Source organism: Erpetoichthys calabaricus, chromosome 4 (assembly GCF_900747795.2).
Source record: "Erpetoichthys calabaricus chromosome 4, fErpCal1.3, whole genome shotgun sequence".
NCBI lineage: Eukaryota > Metazoa > Chordata > Cladistia > Polypteriformes > Polypteridae > Erpetoichthys > Erpetoichthys calabaricus.
Genome location: NC_041397.2, coordinates 300,507,559 through 300,528,566, shown reverse-complemented (window position 1 = coordinate 300,528,566; position 21,008 = coordinate 300,507,559). Strand labels below are relative to the sequence as shown.

Genomic DNA, 21,008 nt, shown 5'->3' with positions numbered 1-21,008 from the left:
CACTTTCCTCCCGACCCTGGCATGCTGGGTATTGTAGTCCCAGGGGCCAGCCTTGTTGGGTCCCATGGGGGTTGCCAGGGAAAGTTGCCAGATTTGGGAGTTCTGACTCCATAGGGCTCCAACCTCACCCGGAAGTAGTTCAGAGGTGCAGCGTCATATCACCAGAAGTACTCCCCAGGTCTGCATAAAATGAGCTGCCTGCCTCACATCTATGAGCTAGAGTCGGGACGAAGGTGGACAACGCTTGGGAGGAGTAGTGGAGGTGGCAGTGACCAATATCAGAAAGAAAGAAAAGAGTTGTGCTGTACTGTGCTTTATTGCACTTGTGGCTGTGGGAAATGCTTATAGGGAAGAGTTTCCCACAATAAAACACTCTTTAGCCTTTTATCTTGTGTTTGAACCTGCTTGTGTTGGGTGTTGGGGGAGCTGGATTACCCCCTGGTGTCCACAATAGATTAAATATTTTTATGTAGGAATTGCAAAATAAACCCAAACTGTACTAGCATTTAGTTTGGGATGTCAGAGGGTGGCTCTAAATTGATAGCAGAGGGTAGGAAAGACCCTCAGAAGCGCTTATTATTATACTGTGGTGGACTGAACCTGTGGCTAAAAGTGCTCCAAGAGAACGCCTCCTGGAGGGGATGGATGGGATTATTCAGGATGGCATCCCATTTTGCCACCATCCTGTTTTCCACAACAGCTTAAAGTGTGTCCAGGGTTTGTTCTGTCATGGCGCAGGCTTTCCTGGTAAGTTTGTTCAGGCATTGTGCTTCTTTTGTGCTCCAGTTACTTCCCCAGAGGACCACACTGGCTGCTATGGACTGGTAGAACATTTCCAGCAGTTTGCTGCACACTTCATAAGACCGGAGTCTTCTTAGCAAGTCCAGTCTGCTCTGGCTCTTTTTATTGCTTATGTGAACCCTCAGGTACTTGTCCTCTGCTCCACTTCCACATCCTCCCCCTGAATGGTGACTGGTCTCAGAGGTTCCTTGGCCACCACCAGCTCTTTTGTCTTTGCTGATACTGAGTTGCAGATGGCTCGCCCTACACCACAAGGCAAAGTCCTTTACAAGTCTCCTGTACTCCATTTTTCATGCAGCCCATGACAGAGGAGTCATTTCTGTAGGTGGCAAGTGCTAGTACTGTGCTGGAAGTCTGTTGTGTAGAGGGGTGAACAGAAAAGGGTGACAGGAGAGCTCCCTGAGGTGCTCCAGTAATACACACCACCATTTCTGATGCACGGTGTCACTCAGCCTCACAAACTGCAGTCTGTTGGCCAGGTAGTCCATGATCCAGGATAATGTGGGGGCATCAAGATGCAAATCCTGGAGCTTTTCCCCAGTCTGTAAGGCAGAATGGTGTTAAAGGCACTGGAAAAACCTAAGAACATCATTGTTACTGCAGTACCAGCTTTGTCCAAAGGAGAGTAGGCTCTGTGGAGCATGGAGAGGAGAGCATCCTCCACACCTAGATGTGTCTGATAGGCAAACAGCGGAGGATCCAGATGTTCTGAAAGCAGGGGTTGGAGCTGTTTCAGGACCCCACATCTCAAACGTCTTCATGATGTATGAAGTAAAAGCAACTGGTGTGAAATCTTTGGGATCACTGGAATGGCCTTTCTTTGGACTACACAAGTTATTTGTCCACAACCTTCTGCAAACTCGGGGAAAGGTAGAACAGGGGCTGAAGGACCCCATATAACTGTCTGATGTGTGTTTTCAGCACCCTGGGGCTGATTCTATACAAGGTCCTGCAGCCTTGTTTGTGCAGAGTTTTCACCCAGCTCATCCTTTTGTCTCTCCTCACCACCAGCATACTCAACAAAGACTCTTTTTTTCTGAGGAGTCAAAGAGCTTTGGGGTGGGAACCAAAACACCAAAATGCAGGTGGCGCATCACAAACATTTGTAGTAATAAAATTCAGTGCATTTTTTATTCCAACAGATGGGGCATCACAAACATTAACACTGCTTTCACAAATCCCATACCAAATGACTTATGCACTGCATTTTCCTTTCCAACAAATGGCGCATCACAAACACTTGTAGAAATCCATCCATCTATTTTCCAACCCGCTGAATCCGAACACAGGGTCACGGGGGTCTGCTAGAGCCAATCCCAGCCAACACAGGGCACAAGGCAGGAACCAATCCCGGGCAGGGTGCCAACCCACCGCAGGACGCACACAAACACACCCACACACCAAGCACACACTAGGGCCAATTTAGAATCGCCAATCCACCTAACCAGCATGTCTTTGGACTGTGGGAGGAAACCGGAGCACCCCAGAGGAAACCCACACAGACACGGGGAGAACATGCAAACTCCACGCAGGGAGGACCCGGGAAGCGAACCCAGGTCCCCAGGTCTCCCAACTGCGAGGCAGCAGTGCTACCCACTGCGCCACCGTGCCGCCCCTCACTTGTAGAAATGTATTTTATTATTCTGTTGGCAAGACAAATGCAATGTAATTTTATTACTACATGCATTACATAAAAAAACCTCCCACTGTTCCATTCCAGCTGAACTAGTGTGGTGCTGAGATGTCACCCGTTGCATAGCTGCACTCAGGGATCCTGAGTTGGTTTGTCATGTAGTGGGTGCAGCAATGCGCTGTATCAGCACGTGCTCCTAACCTCCTCCTCCTCCTCCATTACAGAATACATTTCAACAGATGGTGCACTGGAAACATTAACACTGAGGTCTATGTTGATTGCTTAGATTCAACCTGTCTTAGATGGGCAGCACAGCTAGCCTGTATAAATTTGTGCATGTCAATAATATCTCTGGTGTGAACATATTTCTGTTTCTTCCTTTATACTGTAATGCCAGTATTCCTATACTTTAAATCTTGTTGCATCAAATGATTTACTCCTTTACTCTGAGCAACTTATCAAACAATAGGGAGGGGCCAGCAGCAGTAATGGTCAGGGTGGCCCCGCCTCCTTTGGTCCCACCCACAAAGTGCACGGAATGGCCACACATTTAAAAAGACAGTACATAATTACAAACATAACAGAAAAATAGATAAAAATATGAAAAATAATCATTTAAAAACAACAAAAAAATAATAATGAAACAAATAAAGCCAAGCCAGGGCTGTAACACAACACTTTATTTTTATGTAAGAGTGCTCTCATTTTCTTGTCATAGTGACTTATTCTCTTGTGATTCTCATTTGTTTCTGTTATTTCCACCATGACGGTTGACATTTCAACCCAAGAGGAGTTTTTTGCTATTTTATTTTTCCCCATCAGTAAAGTTTCTGCATTTCCAGTTTGTTCCTGGGGTGGTGGGCACCTTTGTCCCACTCACTCTGTCCCTAGATGTTGTTATGATCCCAACTTGTTTTCCATATTCCACATTCTGTTTCTTATTTTTTCCTTTATTTAGGTGCAGTGTCAATGACAGTCCAAGCAGATGCATTACAACATGTCTTCTTTAGAGATAATTCATGTTTGCTCAAAGGGTCCCACTCATGCTAATCCTAATAAAGTGCCGCTGTGAGTTGCTTTGATCTGCTCAGTTATTAATTCTTTTCTATTTATTATTGTAATAAAGTCCAGAAAAATGAGCTGTCTCTTTAAAAGCAGGGTTTAAGGAGCAAAGTCTTGAGGAGATCAGGAGCTGCAAACCTTGCTAATCCGAGGGGTGTGTGTGTGTGTGTGTGTGTGTGTGTGTGTGTAGGCCAGCAAGCAAGCAGCCCAGCAGAAAGCCTCAAGTGGGCACAGTGGTGAGACGGCGCAGGTGGACCGGACAGTTGCAACTGCTGAAATTTCAGGATAACCTACGTACTTATGGCTGAGGATCATGCGCAGCTGGCCAGCATTCCCAATGGAAGTCTGCTCTGCAACAGCAGCAGCATGGAAAAGAAAATTGGGATTCAGTCAGTAGGTGGGAATCTTGACAAAGAAGAAAATTATGGAAAACCTCTCCTCCCAGGAACGACAGTAAGGGAGTGGGACAAGCAGGGCACAGCTGAAGACCTGAGCAATGAGTCAACCACACATCTGGAAGAAGTGAGAGCTGGAAAAGCAAAAGAGATGTGTGGAGATCAAATGAGCATGGAGGAAGGGCGGACTGGAAAGCAAGAGAAGGAGGAGGAGGAGATCACTGGGAACGATGGTCAAGTGAGTAGAAATGAGACAATGTCTGAAGAGAGGTATCGAAGTGAAGACCAGAAAGGTCAGAGAATGAGAAAATATGAGGAAGATGTCAGAAAAGAGTTAGTGGTGATTATAAAGGATGAGGAGAGACTGACTGTGAAAGAAGAAAAAGAGAGTGAGAACAGACAAGTAGTGCAGAAGAAAGTAAAACAAGATGAGGAGGGTGGAAACGTGATAACAACAGGTGAGGATTGTGGAGCTCAAACTGAGGAGGAAGAAGAGATCAAAATCCATAATAAAGAAAATAGTCTCAGACCAATTACTAACAAGGAGTCTAGAAGTGGAAATGAACAAGAGGATGAAGAGAAAGTCCCTGGGCAAGACAAAGAAGAGGTGTACCTGGGAACAAAAGAGGATGAAGATAGGATTGAAATCCTTAATGAGGAAAGTGGGATATGCCCACTCATTGACAAGGATTGCAGAGGTGATAACAAACAAGAGGATGAGGAGAAGGTAACTGGAAAAGGAGAAGAAAAGAGTGGAGGAATTGCAGGGAGGTGCACTGAGAGTACAAAGGGGCTTAAAAGAGCAACAATAACTAAAGGTGAGCCTACTACTGATGACAATAAACAAGAGAAGCAGCAGAAAGTCCCTGTCAATGATGATGATGAAGAAATTGGAAGAGTGGCAGAAGTGGGTCTGGATCAAAACGGGGGAGAAACAAAGCTTGAAAAGTGTAAGGAACAAAGTGGAAAACAAACATTAACTAAAGAGGAGTCTGCAAAAGAGAATAAACAAGAGGAGGAGCAGAAAGTTCCTGTCAAAAATGATGAAGAAATTGGAAAAATGGCAGAAGAGGGCCTGGATCAAAACAAGAAAGAAATAAAGCTTGAAAAGTATAATGAACAAAGTAGAAAGGAAGCATTTGTTAAAGATGAACCTACTGAGGACAATAAACAAGAGGAGCATCAGAAGGTTCCTGTGACAGATAATGAAGAAATTGTAAGAGTTGTAGAAGACAGCCTGGATCAAAACGAGGGAGAAACAAAACTGGAAAAGTGCAATGAACAAAGTGGAAAAGTAGCACTCATTACTGACAGAAAAAAACAGGAGGATGGACAGCAGGTCCCAGAAGATTATGAAGAAAACAGAAAAGTTCAAGAGCAGTGCCTGGATCAAAAGGAAATTCAAACTGATAATCAACAAAGTGAAAAGGGGTCCATAAATCAATATGCGTATACTGAAGAAAACAAACAAGAGGATGAGAAGGTGGTCCATGAGAAAAGTGAAGGAGAAAGCAGAATCTTTACAGAACATGGGCTCAATCAAAATGAGGACAAAGACAAGGTTAAAAACCTTAATGAAGAAAGTGAACAAGAAAGAGTAACTGAAGACAGAGGTACTGCCAAAAATAAAGAAGAGGATGAGCAGAATGTCCCTGGGAAAACTGAAAAAGTGAGTGAAAACATGACAAAGGTCTGCTTTGGAAAAAAGGAGGAATTTAAAAGCAGTAATAAAGAAAGTGAGGTGAAAACGCTGAATGACGAGGACTGCAGCAGTTGGAATGAAAAACAGGATTTAGAGAAGGTTACTGGAAGTGAGAGACTTACAGAGGAGTGCCAAGGTCAATATGATAGAAAAGAGGAAGTAAAAACTCACTGGGAAGAAAGTGGGACAGGAACACCAGGTAAAGAGGAGGACACTGATGAGGGGATGGTTCCCAGGAAAAAGGAAGAAGAGAGTGAAAAAACTGAAAATTGTGAAGGAGAAGATGTGGAAAAGCCGGGGATTAAACACAATCTCCAAGAACGTGGAAGAGAAACGCAAACTAACACTGAGAAAACGTGTCAGAATGAACAAGAGGATACGGAGAAGAAACCTGAGAATGATGAAAAGGAAAGTGAAAAAGATAAAGAAGAGTGTCTGGATCAAATCGAGGGGAAACATGAGGTTAAAACTCCAAATGAAGAAAATGGGCAAGGAGCAGCAACTAAAGACGAGCACACTGATGAAAATAAACAAGAGGATGAGCAGAAGGTCCCTGAGACAGATAAAGGGGAAAGAGGAAGAAATACTCACATGTGCCTGGATGAAACTAAAAAACACAAAGAAGTAAATGAAAGAGAAACTAAAGTGGTAAAGGAAAAACATGGGATTCAAAATCAGGAGGAGGAGGAAGAGGAAGATATGGACACTGGGGACACTGCCAAAGAGAGAAGAAGAGAAATAACAGAGAAACTTGAGGGACAAAATGAAGATGACAGTGACACCAAAAAACAGGACAAAGAGAGCTGCCAAGAAGTGTTAACTGTAAATAAAAAAGACAACCAGAGTGGGAAAGAGCTTGAAATGTCAGAGGAGAAGTGTGCAGCTCAAAAGAAGGAAGAACAAGTGGCGGTGGAAGAGCGCAGGCTTAAGAATGAGGATGGGGAGATCACTGACGAATGTGATGAAGAGTGCAGAAAAGAGAAGAACTTGAGTGAAGTTGATGTCCACAAAGAAGAAAGTGACAGAGAAGGTCATCATGAAAGCACAAAGAAGGAGTTTGGGAATGAGATGAAACTTGAGGATCAAGTAGATACAGGAGAAGTGAAATGGGAAGAAGAAAACAACATGGAGGAATTGAAGCTATGGGGGAGCAAATCTGAAGATGTGAGCCGTGAACCTGGGAAGGAGAAAGGCAGGGAAAGCAAGGTGGAACATGAAGAAGGTGGAGAAGATGGTCAAGGCCAGTTGGAGTGGCACACAGTGGTGTGCACAGCTTCCAGAGGTGAAGGACACGATCCCAAGAATAAGGGGAATGACAAGGAAAGAGAGGTCTGGAGCCGGCCAAAAGAGCAGAAGATGGGGGCAGAGCACAGTGAAGGAGAGCCAAAGGCTGAACCTGACATTATAAAGAGTAAGAAATATAAAGCAGCAGAAGAAGGTACACGGGTGGGATCAACTGATCCACAAGTGGTCATCACCAGTGAGCAGGTCAAGGGTCCAGCAGAAGAGATAAGCCCAGTTTCCACCAAAGACAGTGAAGGGCCACTGGCACTTTCCAAGTCAGATCTGTCTGAGAATGGAGAAGATGAACAACTGCATCCAAGAGGTTCACAAGCAGAGGCCCTGGCAGTGGACCGCCTTGGAGACCCTCAAGAGTGGGACATCTCGCTGTACGTCAAGGTATGGCTTCTTTTCTTATTGTTGACACCTCTTGCTTATGTTGGACTACTGGTACCGGTTCAGTCCAGTTTTGGGTGAGGTGTGGTAGAGACTGGAATGAATTAGACTCACGCTGTGTGACATGGACCTGTGGGTGGGGCGGTCAGTCCAACCATGGCACAGGTGAAGGTGTTGCAGTGAAGCCAACGCTACATGTGAATTCCTCAGAAAAAAAAAAAACTAGGTGTGATCTGAATGGTAAAGTGAAGGCCTGAGGATACGGGCATTAAGGTGTGGCATAGCAGGCATCATCTTTAGGAGTCCAAACAGATGTACGGCTTAACATGATAGTGAAACCAGTCAGTGTGTGTGCGTTAGTGCTGGACCCCACCAGTAAACCAGTCACCTCTGTAGCTGTGTGTTACTGAGCACCATAGAAGTCGGAGTCTCTGAGCTTTCATGTCCGAGTCAGGAATTAGCATAACATACCAGACATAGCATTCTAAAACCCACCTAATCCAGTTCAAGGTCATGATGGGGGCAGAGCCCGTGCTGGTAACTGTGGGCACAAGGCAGAAAACTGCCCTGAAGGAGGCACCAGCTCCATGCAGGGTGAAATGACGAAACCTTCTCAGACCTGTTTAATACAATACAGTGTTGTGGAGGGGTGAGTTTGTCCTGGTGGCAGCAGGTACAAACCAATAAGGATCACTAAACAGGGCACTGGTGGGTTATAGCTTGAAATAACGTGACTAGACCTGCTTTATACAATTCAGGGTAGTGGAGCCTGTGCCAACTGAGTATCAGCCCTCGACAAGCAACAGTCCATTAGAAAGTGAAATGACTTAACATTCACAAAGCCTGCTCAGTCCAAATCAGAGTCATCTCAACAGCATCGGGCACAAGGCAGGAACCAACCCTGAGTGGGCACTAGTCCATTAGATGGTAAAATAACACAGCATTCACACAACCTGAATTTAAACCAGAGTCAGTAGGTGACGTAACATATCTTAGCAGCATTAGGCACAAGGCAGGAATCAACTCTTGATAGGTGTCAGACCATTAGGTAGCAAAATAACACGGCATGGGTGGCATAATCTATGTTAGCAGCAGTGGGCACAAGGCAGGAGCCAGCTCTGAATGGGCTGTTGTCTATTAGATTGTAAAATGACATGGCAGTCACAAACCTGCTGAGTCCAAATGATAGTCATTTCGGCAACATCGAGCACAAGGCAGGAACCAACCCCAAACTGAGGACCAGACCACTGGATGGTAAAATGAGATGGCATTCACAAACCTGTTGAATTCAAATCTGAATCATCAGGTGGCATAGCCTGCTTCAGCAACATTGAGTACAAGGTAGGAACCAATCCTGGGTAGGCAGTAGATAGTAAAATGGCATGACATTCGTAAATATGCTGCATCCAAATCAGAGTCATAGGGTGGCACAGCCTATCTGGGCAGCGCTGGGCACAAGGCAGGAACCAACTCTGAGCAGACACCGGTTTATTAGAATGGTGAAATGACTTAATATTTGCAAACCTGATAAATCCAAATCAGAGTCACCTTGGCAGTGCCCGGCACAATGCAGGAACCAACTCAGGATGGTCACCAGTCCAATAGATGGTAAAATTATATCAAATTCACAGACCTGAGAATCCAAACGAGAGCTGTCGGGTGGCATAGTCTATCCCAGTGTTATTTGTTCACAAGGTAGGAGTCAGCCCTGGATGAGGCATTAGCATGGCATACACAAACCTGCTGCTGAGCCATCTCAGTGGCATCAGGCACAAGGCAGGAGCCAACCCAAAATGGGCACTGATCTATTAAGGGTTACACAGCATGACATTCTCAAACCTGCTAAGTCCGGATTGTGAGAGTGGAGCTTACCCTGGCAGCATTTGGCTCAAGACAGGTGCCAACCGTGGACAGGGCAACGGTACATAACTTCTCCAACCCATTTAACCCAGCTCAGAACGTTTGGGGAATCGAGTCTATTTTGGGAGCACCGGGTACAAAGACAAGAAAGAATAATGGGGGGGGGGGGGGGGGTGTTGGGGGGGTCAGCAGTTAATGAAATTCAGAGCCATGGCAAAAGAAGCCCACCCCAGCAGCACTGCATCAATAAGCTAGAAGGTGTTGAATATGGTTTAGGGTTGTGGGCAGGATGGAGCCCACCCTATTAACATTGGGGGGCAAGGCAAGACCAGTGGAGATCCTGTTAGATTCCATTAACGTGTAGTTTTGCTGTCTGTTTAAACAAATCTGAGTCTTTATGTGTACCCATTGTGTAATTGAAGGGGACCGAGCATAGGAAAGGCGCTTTATAAATTAAATGCGTTCTTCTTCCTCTTCATCTTCTTCCTCCTCTTCTTCTCTTCTTTTTCTTCCTCTTCTTCATCCTCTTCTTCTTCCTCCTCTTCTTCTTCTTCTCTTCTTGTAATCTTCTTCTTCCACTTCTTCTTCTTCTCTTCTTCTAATCTTTTTCTTCCTCTTATTCTCTTCTTCTTCCTCTTCTCTTCCTCTTCTTCTTCTTCTTCTTCTTATTAATTTGTAATTCACAAAGTGTGTAATTGCCTGAGCCTATCACAGCGCTCTGAACCTGCGCACTCAATGAAAGGCGCTATATACCAGGCTAAGCTGAACTGAATTGACTTTGTCCCCGTGAAGGACATTTCAGCTCATGCACCGCCAACACTAAATTCTTCTCTGCCCCCCGGAGCGGCGGGCCGCACTCAGCAAGGCTCTAATCTCCTGGCCACTCCACATTCCTCATCTGAACCTCTAATCTGCTTAAAGTCGGCGTCTCAGAGAAGGCGCGGGGGGCTCTGAGCTGAACTGCGAAGAGTACAGAGGGGGCTTTTAAAGGCTCTGGCATTCTGATTAGAATGTGTGAGCTGCTGCGTGTTTTTCTGTTTGTTATGGAAAATCTCATCTAGTGAACATTCAAAGATCGTTTCCTAAGCAGCTTTAACAGAGACGTGCGGGGTGCCACGACTGAGAATGGCGCCCTGGCACCGGGAGCCTTCACTTCATCTTTCTTGTCTACACATCAGGTTGTTGTTGTTGTTGTTTTCTTGTGTTCTCCACTTTTTTCCTAAACCTAACACAGTGTTATGTCTGATTAACGAGCACCTCATGCCTCCACGGACACGGGTTCGAACCCCAGCCTGTGTGGAATGTGTGTGTTCTTGCCATGTCTGTGTAAGTCTCTGCTTGTCCATCTGATCCCAACGATGTCCCTGTTTAGTTTATTTACCTTGGACCCCATTCGTGATGGGTGTCCCACCTCACACCCAAATTCACCAGCTCACCACCACCCTGAAATGACAAAAATGAAGTGTCCAGGATGAAGGGCGCAGCACAGAGAAACCAAAGGAGATCATAGGGACATGCAGCTGGCAGAAAGGTGGCACAGTAGGCCAGATCCACCCAGACTGTCTCTATGGAGGTCACCCCATGGCTTTATGAATGAATTAGACAGTGAATGACTGAACTGGTAAAATTACAAATGAATGAATGAATGAATGAATTGGCAATATAGCAAATGAATGAATGAATGGGTGATATATAGAATGAATGGATGAATGAATGAATGAATGAATGAATGAATTTGTGAATTAGAGAGTGAATAAATGATGGATGGATGGATGGATGGATGGATGGATGGATGGATGGATGAATCAGTTATTAGTTATTGCAGGAATGGCCTGGTGAATTATCAAATGAAAGAATATAATGAATAAATAAATGATATAGTGAGTTAGTGAATCAACAAATGAATTGGTGAATGGGTTTATTAGTAAATAAAAGAATGAATGAATAAGCTGGTGAAATAATGAAGTAATGAATCAGTTATTTAATTAATTGATGGATTATTTGATTCATATATTATTGTTATTATTGTTAACTGGTTATTTATCAAAAGAAAGAAAGAAAAATACTTTTAATAGGAATGAACATTGAGATGCCAGTTCCTCTGAGGACAATATCCTGCATCAGTGAATAAGTCAATGGATCACCTTGATGCCCACTAGATGCCCACTTGTACCTGTACATCTAAGCATTAAAATGCTCCCTCTAGTGGTCATTTGCTTCTCTTTTTCCTGCCAGTTTTACTCTTAATACTCTTATTAAAGAGGCAGTCTGTTATCCTTCACAGCCTAACACACACACACACACACACACACATACACACACACACACACACACAGGCACACAGACATGGAGTTGACTCTGTGACTGAGCCTGACACCAACACGCCTGATTAGCAAAGACACCCGCTGACAATCTTCATCTCTGAAATGGACACTAAGAAGGCCGCCCAGATGCTCTGAGATCCCGCTACCCAGACACTTTCCCATGAGCACTCAGGTCGAAGAGCTGTCCTTAAAGTAAAGAGCAGACCTTATTAAGCCACTCGTAATCTCATGAGGGCCAAAGCAGGGAGGTCAAATGAGAATAGACTCTGCCACACTTCTGCTGCACACTTTGATCAACCAGGTCCATTTCATCTGACTCACTTGATGGCTCTCGCTACCGTATGTCTGAGAAGCAACATGAAGGGTTAGGGTGTCATCACTGCGGTCTGCTCAGGTCACTCACTTTGTGGCTCACCATCTCTGGCAACACAACACGGCACAATGCATGAAAAGACAGCAAACACTTAGTCAAACTCAGGGTCACGGTGGGGGGCCACTCACTCTCTGATAGATAGATAGATAGATAGATAGATAGATAGATAGATAGATAGATAGATAGATAGATAGATAGATAGATAGATAGATAGATGTGAAAGGCACTATATAGATAGATAGATAGATAGATAGATAGATAGATCGATAGATAGATAGATAGATAGATAGATAGATAGATAGATAGATGTGAAAGGCACTATATAGATAGATAGATAGATAGATAGATAGATAGATAGATAGATAGATAGATAGATAGATAGATAGATAGATAGATAGATAGATAGATAGATAGATAGATAGATAGATAGATAGATAGATAGAAAGGCACTATATAGATAGATAGATAGATAGATAGATAGATAGATAGATAGATAGATAGATAGATAGATAGATAGATAGACAGATAGATAGATAGATAGATAGATAGATAGATAGATAGATAGATAGATAGATAGATAGATGTGAAAGGCACTATATAGATAGATAGATAGATAGATAGATAGATAGATAGATAGATAGATAGATAGATAGATAGAAAGGCACTATATAGATAGATAGATAGATAGATAGATAGATAGATAGATAGATAGACAGATAGATAGATAGATAGATAGATAGATAGATAGATAGATAGATAGATAGATATGAAAGGCACTATATAATACAATTTCCCCTTCACAAGTCTCCAACTCTGTCCCTGTGTTCTTGATGAACTCATTTTTAAGTCACTGTCTCGGTCCACTGCACTAATTCCCTTCATCCATCGGGGGGGTAAACGTCAACATTATACAAAGTTATTGACTGTTATACCTGCCTCGCACTCTCCACCTTTCATTTTTTAACTTGCTCTGTGTTTTTATCACTCTTTATTTAATATTATTTTTATCAGTATGCTGCTGCTAGAGTATGTGAATTTCCCCTTGGGATTAATAATAATAATTCATTACATTTATATAGCGCTTTTCTCAGTACTCAAAGCGCTATCCACACAGGGAGGAACCGGGAAGCGAACCCACAATCTTCCACAGTCTCCTTACTGCAAAGCAACAGCACTACCACTGCGCCACCTGTGAGGACAATAATAATTAATTAATAAAGTATCTATCTATCTATCTATCTATCTATCTATCTATCTATCTATCTATCTATCTATCTATCTATCTATCTATCTATCTATCTATCTATCTATCATTTTAAACACTACAGTCCTGTCTCCTCTTACTCTCCTTTTGCTTAAACTCTAAAACAGAAGCACACAGCACCACAGTGAATTTTGTCTCATAACAGGACCCACAATCAGATGACTGTGCCCATCAGCCTCCCTCACCCACTGGCCTGATACTCAGCAGCACTGGTCAGATCAATCCAACATTAGGCGACTTAAAGTATTTGAGTTGTTCCAAACTTTTGATGCACCTCCTTACCCAATTTTAGGGGGCATTCAGTATCCCAGTCTGTCGCAGGTCATGCTGACTCTCACACCCACACTCAGTCATACTGGGTCAATTTTAGAAGAGTGTGCCAGTCTGGAGGGCAGGTTCTTGAAATAGAGGACTAACTTCAAATATAGGGACTTTGTCCTGGCTCAGCCACCTGTGCTTTTAAGCCTTAATTTTACAGTAAAACATCCCTTAAAAAGTGTTGACCCTGAAATGCATTTCAAAGAGTTGTCTACTTTTGATAATTACTCTCGCTGAAAATAACAATCACCCCAAAGTCTGCCCACCCAATGGGATTCTAAAGGCTCTTTGTCCTGTAACAAAATGGAGTGGGAAGCCGTGACCTTAAACTCTAAGGATAAAAGCTGAATTACCAGCCAATTGTATGACTTTCACAAAAGCTGTATGAAAATCCTCCTTGTGTGTGTGTGTGTGTGTATGTATGTGTGTATGTGTGTGTGTGTGTGTGTGTGTGTATGGGTGGTAAGCAGCACTCCAGCTGACCTGTGTTCAAATCTTGGTGTGGAGTCTACAAGTCCTCTCTGCATTGGCGTTGGTTTTCCCAGCGTTCTCCAATACTCACTCATAGTGAGCATTAAATGGTGACTGAGAGCAGCGTCAGAATAATTTGGGGCAAAGGGAAAAAATACCCCCAAGTTAAATAATCTTGCCTCCTAAAATGCAAGGACTGGGCAAAACAAAAGCCTCTAAGATTACACATTATTTTACAATTAATTTAATAGGTATGATGATCAAAGTGGAGCATATGATGTTATTTATCTGGACTTTCAGAGAGCATTTGATAAGGTGCCACACAAGAGGGTGGGCATCAAACTATAAGAAGTGGCAGTTCAGGGTGTGGTGTGCAGATGGGGGCAGAATTGGCTCAGAAACAGCAGATGGTGATGTTAAGAGTGGTGTCCAGCAGGGGTCAGTGCTGTTTTTAATATATAGAAATTATTTGGATAGGAATTTAAAAAACTAACTGTGCTTCTTATCTAAGCTGGGTTGAAATCTAAGTAATTAACATCATAATAATAATAATAATAATAATAATAATAATAATAATAATAATAATAATAATGATAATAATAATTAATTCATTACATTTATATAGCACTTTTCTCAGTACTCAAAGCACTATCCACACAGGGAGGAACCGGGAAGCGAAGGCACAATAATAGACCTCAGTGTTAATGTTTGCAGTGTGCCATGCAATTCATATGTCTCTGTTATATGTCATTTGGTCTTAATGTTTGTGATGCACCATCTGCTGGAATGATAGAAACATAGCAACCAGATGGACACACAAACAGACACACAGACACTTATTTGTTTATTAAAGTGGATAAGCCGGTTAAGTTTGCAGATGATACCAACATATATGGAATAGTAGAAAATCTGGAATCCATTAAATCATCACAGAAGGACTTGAGCAGCAGACAGGCTCAGGCAGATTTGGGGCAGATGAAATTTGATGCAACTAAATATAAAGTATTTCACATAGGAAGTAAAAATGTCTGGCGCCCTGCCCGGGGTTTGTTTCCTACCTTGCACCCTGTGTTGGCTGGGATTGGCTCCAGCAGACCCCCGTGACCCTGTAGTTAGGATATAGTGGGTTGGATGATGGATGGATGGAAGTAAAAATGTGAGGTGTTAATACACAATGGGAGGTCTGAAAATCAAAAGTACACCTTATAAGAAGGATTTAGGAGTTGTAGTGGAGTCGACACCATCAACTGCCAGCCAGTGTTCAGAAGCCATTAAGAAGGCTAACAGAATATCAGGTTATATAGCGCCTTGAGTTTTGGAGTACAAGTCACAGGAGGTCATATTTAAATTATATCTATATGTAGTGTTTTATCATATGGTATAATCTAATCTAATCTAATCTAATCTAATATATCCATCCATCCCGCTATATCCTAACCACAGGGTCACGAGGGTCTGCTGGAGCCAATCCCAGCCAACACAGGGCACAAGACAGTAAGCAAACCCCAGGCAGGGCGCCAGCCCACCACAGGGCGCTCACACACACACCAAGCACACACACTAGGGACAATTTAGAATCACCAATGCACCTAAACCTGCATGTCTTTGGACTGTGGGAGGAAACCCATGCAGACCTGGGGAGAACATGCAAACTCCATGCAGGGAGGACCTGGGAAGCGAACCTGTGTCTCCTAACTGCGAGGCAGCAGCGCTACCCACTGCGCCACTGTGCCTAATATAATATAATATAATATAATATAATATAATATAATATAATATAATATAATATAATATAATATAATATAATATAATAAAACACTAAGATCTGTGTGTCTAGTCCCACAGAGCAGTCTGATTGGCCAGTTTGGCTTCAGTGATGTGACAAAAGACAAAGTGTGAGTGTGAGACGTGTGAGGAGGAGTAGAGGTGCCTTCAAAGATGGAAAGTATAAAAGTGAGCAGGAGACGAGAAAGGCCCCTCAAAAATACTAGCAGAGTCTGAGAAGCAGGCTTTATGGAAACGTGCACGAGAGGGATGCCGCTGAAGAGACGTCCACACACATGCGGATACACTGAAGGTACATGTAGTGCAAGAGAGACAGGTGCCATGGATAGTATATATATATTTATATATACGAGGGATGTTCAAAAACTTTCCTCACTTTTGTTTAACTCCATTTATTAAGAATTTTAAAAACAAATGACATCACTTTTCTACATAGTCGTTTGCAATGCAATTTTCCTAGCGACGTACCAACTTTTTAATACCCAATTACGACTCCTCCCGCCTTCACCGTTTCCAAAAAAAAATATAAAAGTGCAGAAACTTTTTGAACATCCCTCCTAACTACAGGGTCACGGGGGTCTGCTGGAGCCAATCCCAGCCAACACAGAGCATCCACATAAGGCCAAGAATGTTCAATGTCAGTGCTAGGGCCGCTGTTATTTTTAACATATATAAATTATTTAGATATGAATATAAGCAAGAAGCTGGTTAAGTTTGCAGATGATACCAAGATAGGTGGATTAGCAGATAATCTGGAATTCATTATATCATCACAGAAGGACTTGGATAGCAGACAGACTTGGGCAGACTTGTGGTAGATGAAATGTAATGTCAGTAAATGTAAAGAATTACACATAAGAAGTGAAAATGTGAGGTTCGAATACACAATGGGCGGTAAGAAAATCGAGAGTCCACCTTATGAGAAGAATTTAGGAGTCATAGTTGACTCTAAGCTATTGACTTCCAGACAGTGTTCAGAAGCCATTAAGAAGGCTAACAGAATGTCAGATTATATAGCGCCTTGATGTGTGGAGTACAAGTCACAGGAGGTTCTGCTCCAGCTTTATAACACACTGGTGAGGCCTCATCTGAAGTACTGGGTGCAGTTTGGGTCTCCAGGCTACAAAAAGGACATAACAGCAATAGAAATGGTCCAGAGAAGAGCGACTAGGCTGATTGAGGGCTACAGGGGTTGAATTATGAGGAAAGATTAAAAGAGCTGAGCCTATACAGTTTAAGCAAAAGAAAATTAAGAGGAGACATGACTGAAATGTTTAAAATTATGAAGGGAATTAATCCAGTGGATTGAGACTGTAATTTTAAAACGAGGTCATCAAGAACAGGGGGACACAGCTGGAAACTTGTGAAGGGTAAATTTCACACAAACATTAAGAAGTTTTTCTTTACACAAACAATGATAGACACTTGGAATAAACTACCAAGTAGTCTGGTAGACAGTAATACTTTAAGAACTTTCAAAACTTGACTTGATGTTATTTTAGAAGAATTAAGTGGATAGGACTGGTGAGCTTTGTTGGGCAGAATGTCCTGTTCTCGTCTAGAGTGTTCTAATGTTCTAATGTTCTAATAAGGGCTAGAAATGTAGATGAAAAAGTCAAGAAGACATATAAAGAACGAGAAATGGAACGCATATACAGTGAACAGAGTTTCATAAATGCACAATGCTATTAAACCAGATGGACTTACCTTTGTACCATTAAGCCTGTTTTAATAATTATTAAAAATAATTTATTTGTAAAAACTGCATATGCAGAACCAGTCAAAAGTCTGGACACTGCCCGAAATGTTGTAGTTTTTGATAGGAATTGATGCTTTTCTTTAATCAAAATCCCATTAAATTGGGTTAAAAATACAATACAGTAATCCCTCGCTATATCGCGCTTCGACTTTCATGGCTTCACTCTATCGCGGATTTTATATGTAAGCATATCTAAATATATAATGCGAATTTTTCGCTGCTTCGTGGGTTTCTGCGGACAATGGATCTTTTTACTTCTGGTACATGCTTCCTCAGTTGGTTTGCCCAGTTGATTTCATACAAGGGACGCTATTGGCGGATGACTGAGAAGCTACCCAATCAGAGCAAACAGTTAAAGTTCCTGTGTGCTGATTGGCTCAGCGACGGAGTGCTGCATTAACCAGGAAGTCTCATCTCACTCATTCAGCATTAACGTGCTCCTGCTACTACTTCAGGGGCCGTGTCCAAGCACCAACAGAAGATGCAAATAATTGCAGAAAAGGTAAAAGTTTTGGATATGTTGAAGGAAGGGAACAGCTACACCGCTGCAGGACACCATTACGGCATCAATGTGTCCACGATTCTTTTTATTTAAAAAGGAGGAAAAGCATATAAGATCTACGGCCGCAGTGTCCTTTAACCAGGGCGCAAAACGAGTTGCAAGTGGAGGTGATAAGGCAGTAGTCTGGATGGAATCTGCTTTAGGGATTTGGATTGAAGAGTGCTGGAAGAAGAACAACGGCAGTGCTACACAGTCGCCTGAAGAGGCTCCTTTAGAAGAGCTGTAACGCTATCCTTTGTTGTGCAGTAAAATTAAACTCATCGTTATCGGACAAGTCGTCGTGTCATTGTTGGTGAGTAACCATAATTAATTATCTACGTACAGTACTTATTACATGTATATAGTTTAGTGTCACTGTACACACATTTTACTGTATACAATTTTTCTTGCATTGTACGTATTTATTGCTGGTGGCCTGTCTGTCGTAATGGCTGTAACATATGTGATATCGGAGACGCTCGATATCTTTAATATTTAGGTTTTACTGTATATAAACTGTGTTTACATACATAATTGCAATGAATCTTACCTAATATCTAAGAGAATACAAAGGGTTTATGCTGTATAATTGTGCGGGAAATGTTTATAATAGTATGGGAGAGTTTATAAGGGCTTAAAATATATAAAAAGAACCATATGAACATATGGTTTCTACTTCGCGGATTTTCACCTTTCGCGGGGGGTTCTGGAACGCAACCCCCGCGATGGAGGAGGGATTACTGTAAAGGCCTTACTAATTTTGCTTGAATTACCTGAATTTGTGTCTATTATTCACATAGCAGTGCAAAGCTCCTTTTTAATCAGCAATTCCTTCCGCATCCTCCAGGCCGCATTCCATTAGCTTATTCTTAATTACCGTATATACTCGCGTATAAGTCGGGTCTTGAAATCCGAAAAATCGATTATAAAATCAGACCCCGACTTATACGCCAAAAATATGACCCTTACATTTTTTTTACATCTTTATGTCTCCTCCGATCTCACATCAGTCTCTCAGACATATCGAATTTTGTAGCAGCAGTACAGTTACCAATTTCTTTCGCTACTTCAACAACATTTAATTTAAAAACAGCTTTATATTTTCTTCGGATAGAACGCTCCATCGTAGATAAGGGATGCTGTTACGATAAAGGTGTATGAGGGTGTGCGATACAAAAAACACAAAACAGTGCAAATGTCACTTCGAAATAGTTTGGGTATTACCGTGTGGTCACGTAGGCACAATACACAGAAAAAAAAGGCTATGTGCTCCATGGTTATTCTCTCAGGTGGGCCTTAGCATATCATAATCTCTTGGACCAATAGCGTGAGTTTTCAACATTCGACTTATATGGGCGACATTACAAAATACCAGAAATTATATGGTAAAATCAAGTCCCAACTTATCCACAAGTATATACGGTAGTCATTTTAAATGCTAACTGGTTATTAGAGAAACTTTTGTAATTACATTAGCACCACCAAAAGCTGCTATTCTGTTTCCTTGGCATTCCAAAAGTTCTCTTCTGAGTTAAAAGCCCCAAAGTGAAACGGCTTTCTCAAGAAGTGTACCAGTCTATTGCTTATTGTGAAATGAAGGTTATTCTATGTGATGGATTGCCTGTCTGTGATATGAGAAACAAACACCTTACAGATCCTCATTTGGTTTCTTCCTTAAATACACCCCAAATACCAGTGTCGCCTGCAACAGAGAAAAGACAACACTGGGATGCTTATCTTAGAGCAAAGCTCAAAGAAAAAGCCACATCTGAAACTGAGAAGTAAAAAGAGAAAGTTAAAATGGGCAAAATAAAAATGGAGACATTGGGGGGAAGATGACTGGAAACACGTGTTATGGTTAGAGTCTTCTTTTTGAGCAACCAGTTAGTATTTAAAATGACTAATTAAGGGTAAGCTAAGTTAAGTTAAGGTAAGTTAAGATAAGTTACGTTACGTTAAGGTAAGCTAATCTAAGTTAAGGTAAGTTAAGTTAAGTTACGTTAAGGTAAGCTAAGCTAAGCTAAGTTAAGGTAAGTTAAGGTAAATTAAGCTAAGTTACGTTACATTAAGGTAAGCTAATCTAAGTTAAGGTAAGTTAAGTTAAGCTAAGTTACGTTAAGGTAAGCTAAGCTAAGTTAAGGTAAGTTAAGCTAAGTTACATTACGTTAAGGTAAGCTAATCTAAGTTAAGGTAAGGTAAGTTAAGCTAAGTTACGTTAAGGTAAGCTAAGCTAAGCTAAGTTAAGGTAAATTAAGCTAAGTTACGTTACATTAAGGTAAGCTAATCTAAGTTAAGGTAAGGTAAATTAAGCTAAGTTACCTTAAGGTAAGCTAAGCTAAGTTAAGTTAAGGTAAGTTAAGCTAAGTTAGGTTACGTTAAGGTAAGCTAATCTAAATTAAGGTATGGTAAATTAAGATAAGTTACGTTACGTTAAGGTTAGCTAAGCTAAGTTAATTAAGTTAAGCTAAGTTACATTACATTAAGGTAAGCTAATCTAAGTTAAGGTAAGGTAAATTAAGCTAAGTTATGTTACGTTAAAGTAAGCTAAGCTAAGTTAAGGTAAGGTAAGTTAAGCTAAGTTACGTTAAGCTAAGCTAAGCTAAGCTAAGCTAAGTTAAGGTAAATTAAGCTAAGTTACGTTACATTAAGGTAAGCTAAGCTAAGTTAAGGTAAGTTAAGGTAAGCTAAGTTAAGCATTACAACACTGACGGAATGGCAGCTGAAAATAGGGAGTTGCAGCCATACGTGAATAAGAAATTAATAATCAGTCATTTCAAGCAGTAATAGCCATTAGCAACAATAGTAAAGTCTGGTATGTATTTTCAAATAAATGTAAGTTTCTTGATTTAAAAAAAAGGCATCATAGGATTTTGATAATTAATAATCAATAAGACAGCCACCCCGGCATGGCAAATTAATGCAGATAATGGGGTGTAGGATCTTCTTTGTTTCATGTTCCAGCCAGAGATCCGTATAATTTACTGTATGAACAAGGTTCAGAAATCGTCAAAAGTCTACCTTAACACTTTCACTAATTCGAAAC

The 21,008-nt window shown here is 41.7% G+C and overlaps 1 protein-coding gene across 1 annotated transcript in view; it reads left to right on the top strand.

Moving 5' to 3' along the window:
- The first annotated feature begins 3,730 nt into the window (after nt 1-3,730).
- Nucleotides 3,731-21,008, top strand: part of LOC114641992 (chloride intracellular channel protein 4) — a 66,729-nt gene continuing 49,451 nt past the window's right edge. Inside the window, exon 1 of the mRNA XM_051927212.1 lies at nt 3,731-7,273. Coding sequence (XP_051783172.1) covers nt 3,797-7,273 — 3,477 coding nt within the window. The 5' untranslated portion in view covers nt 3,731-3,796. The remainder of the gene's footprint in view (nt 7,274-21,008) is intronic.